This window comes from Frankliniella occidentalis, unplaced genomic scaffold, assembly GCF_000697945.3.
Source record: "Frankliniella occidentalis isolate FOCC.00 unplaced genomic scaffold, Focc_3.1 Scaffold4, whole genome shotgun sequence".
NCBI lineage: Eukaryota > Metazoa > Arthropoda > Insecta > Thysanoptera > Thripidae > Frankliniella > Frankliniella occidentalis.
In genome coordinates, this window is record NW_026267134.1 from 356,937 (window position 1) to 360,051 (window position 3,115).

At 58.5% G+C, this 3,115-nt stretch overlaps 1 protein-coding gene across 2 annotated transcripts in view; it reads right to left on the minus strand.

Moving 5' to 3' along the window:
* Positions 1 to 359: 359 nt before the first annotated feature.
* LOC113218352 (neural cell adhesion molecule 1-like) overlaps positions 360 to 3,115 on the minus strand; it is a 220,512-nt gene continuing 217,756 nt past the window's right edge. For both annotated transcript variants that reach the window (XM_052267787.1, XM_052267790.1), the window contains 2 exons: positions 2,493 to 2,646; positions 360 to 729 (listed from right to left, as the gene is read on the minus strand). In XM_052267787.1, the coding sequence (XP_052123747.1) occupies positions 407 to 729; positions 2,493 to 2,646 (477 nt within the window). In that variant the 3' untranslated portion in view covers positions 360 to 406. The remainder of the gene's footprint in view (positions 730 to 2,492; positions 2,647 to 3,115) is intronic.

Genomic DNA, 3,115 nt, shown 5'->3' on the forward strand with positions numbered 1-3,115 from the left:
TGGGGCTGTGGCGTGCGCACAAGGGTATAAGGAGTATACGGGGCGTTGGTGAGGGGGTGGGGGGTGGGGGAGGCGTCGGGAGAACTGCTACCCCCTCGCACACGCACATGATGAATGTCCCACGCGGAGTGCCACGCACCGAGGGTGACAAGCGGGAGGAGCAGCAGCAGGGGGAGGCGAGAGGGCAGGTAGGTGGGAGCGAGATAGAGCACTCCTATCGAGAAAGGGACGAGACGCGAGCAAAACGGCTGTAACATCGTCAAGGGCAATACTGAATGTAGGCTTTATGTTTGTTCTTTCTATACGGTGAGTAACTTTTCGTAAAAGTCTCCTAAAGGGTTGGGGAAAAAATAGAAAAATAAAAATTGAAGTTTTATTTGGTATGACTCCCGTGCAGGGTGAGACGTCAGTGACCGGCGGACTTACTTGCAGGCATGATGTGCACGTAGCAGGGCACCTCCTGGGCGCCGACGTCGTTCTTGGCCCAGCAGCCGAGCGTGCCAAAGTCCTGGTCGCCGTTGGGCGTGTAGGGCAGGTAGGAGACGGTGCCGTTCTGCCGCACCTTGTGCGCGGGCATGGCCACGCGGCTGTCCTTGTTGCGGTTGAAGGTCCACCAGAAGCGCAGGTCGGCCGTGGGCTCGGCCAGCACCTCGCACCGCACCTCCACGGGCTGGCCCTTGATGGCGCCCAGCCGCCGGTTGGCGAAGCCCTCGCGGCACCGCGGCTTGACTGAAGAAAAAGAAAAAGAACACAACATGTCGTCAGTTTTTATTTCTTTGAATTTCAAAAGGTTTCCGCAGAGCGGAGAGCGGAGAAGACCGAGGCAACTCCTTGATAAGAAAAAAAGCACACGCGGAAAACACACACAAAAAAACAGCAGTATGTTTACAAAATAAAATCCACCTGGCGGCTGCGACGACGGTGTGCAAAGCACAAAAGAACGCGGGGCGCGGATCGGTTGGAACAAAGAAAAGATGGCTGCCAAATGAGCGCGGCGGTGGCGGCGGCAGGGGCGGCAGCAGCTCGTTACTGCACTGCACGGCCCCCGCCTGAGCCCGGAGGCCTACGGGATGTACAGCCGCGCCGGCCGCGCCCCTCTGGCAGCCGTCATCAGATCGCACAGGCATGCATGAGGGTAAGGGGAGGGGGGGGGGGGTGCACGGCAAGCGCCCCTCGGGGGTCAAGTACTGAGACACGGCGGAGTCAGCAGATGCGCTCCGCTCCGCTCCTCCAGCGCCATCTCCACATCCATCTGGCCGCCGTATTCCATGTGCATGCGGGGAGCTTCAACCTGTCGCGTCGCGTCGAACGAGACACGCCGACCTCCTCGCACTAAAGTTTTCGAACGGCCGCTATGCTCGGCTGGCTGCTCGGCCCAGGGTCGGCCTACACCTCACGACGGCGTCCCCTCCCATCCGCTCGTCTACGGCGGAGGCGGCCCATCGCACTGCCCCTCCCCCATCCCTATAACCCCTGCAATCCCCAATCCCTTCGACTCGGCAGCTCAACCACCCAGCCCGCTCTCTGGACTCCACCCCCGCCCGGACGGCCCCCACTGTTTTTCTTGGACAAACTCATCAACATTTTCCCCGAGTTCTTTCGCGAAGGAATCACCACAGTGGCGGGCCGAGTTGTTCGATGCCCTCTGTAAACTCTCGTGCAAACACGGCGCAGAGTGGCAGAGGCGTGGGCGGAGGCCGGCATCGGCGAACAAATGAGGTAATGAGATGACACTTGTGGCCTTCGGCGAGGACCCGCGCAGCCAGGCGAAGGAGACAGAGAAAAATGTACCCGCCGGACCGCACGACTACGGGTCGGTGGCCTCCAAGTCTCTCAGATGGTCAATAACGACAGAGCGAGGAGAGCAGTACTCTGCCGGAACCTAGGGGGTAGAGACTAGGGGTGGTATCTGCTACATTCGCTCGCGGATACCTCGAGTGAGCGCGCTTAAACTTCACACTATCATCTTTTATCCACAGTAACAATGTTGTCACGGCACGGTCGTTTCCCTCATAAGCAGCAGGTCGACGAGCTGGCGGTTGCTTAAAGAGGGGGGTAAAGAAAAAAGGAGCCACCTCCACAGCGGAGTGGGGGGGAGATACGATAGGTGAATGGAAAGGGAGAGAGAGAGGGAGAAAGTGAGTGTGAGAGAGAGAGCGTGAGCCAGCCAGAGACAGACATGTCGTCGTCTTGCAGGTGACTGCATAAAGATAACTGCAGAGCGCCTTATCTCTCGGCTAACACACCCGTCCTCCCCCTGCACAGTCGGCAGCGGCACCGCGCGGCGCCAGAGAGTTCTCTCCGAAAAAACAAATTGCTCGTCTATTCATCTCCAGAAATATTTTCTCCCCGTTACCGTTATCCCTCTACATTACTTTGCAAAACTATTGCTGCTGAACCAACAGGCAATTTTGCCTGGTTAAGCAAGCAAACTTCTTTTTTCTTCATTTTTTTTTTGTGAGCCAGCAGTGTAGCCGACGCGAGACACTCACACTGCACGCTGACGTTGATGGGCTGCGAGCGGCCCGTGTCCACCTTGTTGGTGGCGGCGCACGAGTACTCGCCCGCCGAGGACGGCGACAGGTCCAGCGCGTACGTGAGCCGGTGGCGCGCCGCCGCGTCGCTGTCCGACCGCAGCAGGCGGCTCTGCAACAGAGAAACACCACCATTATTATTGGGATGAGGACGGACGACGATGGACGGCGATGTGATCAAGACGGTGGCGACTTTCTTAACACGGTGTAGTGGATATTTTTCAGAAAGAAACTATTTCAACGGTGTCGCGTGCACTGCGTCGTTGGAACCCATCGGACCTGTATTAGTTCTCCTCCGCATAGTGACCCATGTGACCTCCACCTCCCCCCTCGCTTCCCAATCAATCCTACCCCTGGCGGACTGGTACCCACCCGCAGCAGCAGCAGCGGGTAGTGGCTATTGGTCGGCACGGAGATCGTTTACTCCCATTTGGCAGAGGGGAGGTTCGTAGGGGGGAGGGGGTGGTAATGGCAGGGGCGGTGAAGGGTTAGGGGGCCGACACCCCTATTAACACTGTCCCATATGTCTCAATCAGGACAGGGGGCGCGCTTCCGTAGTGGGTGCACCTAGAGAGGGGGAG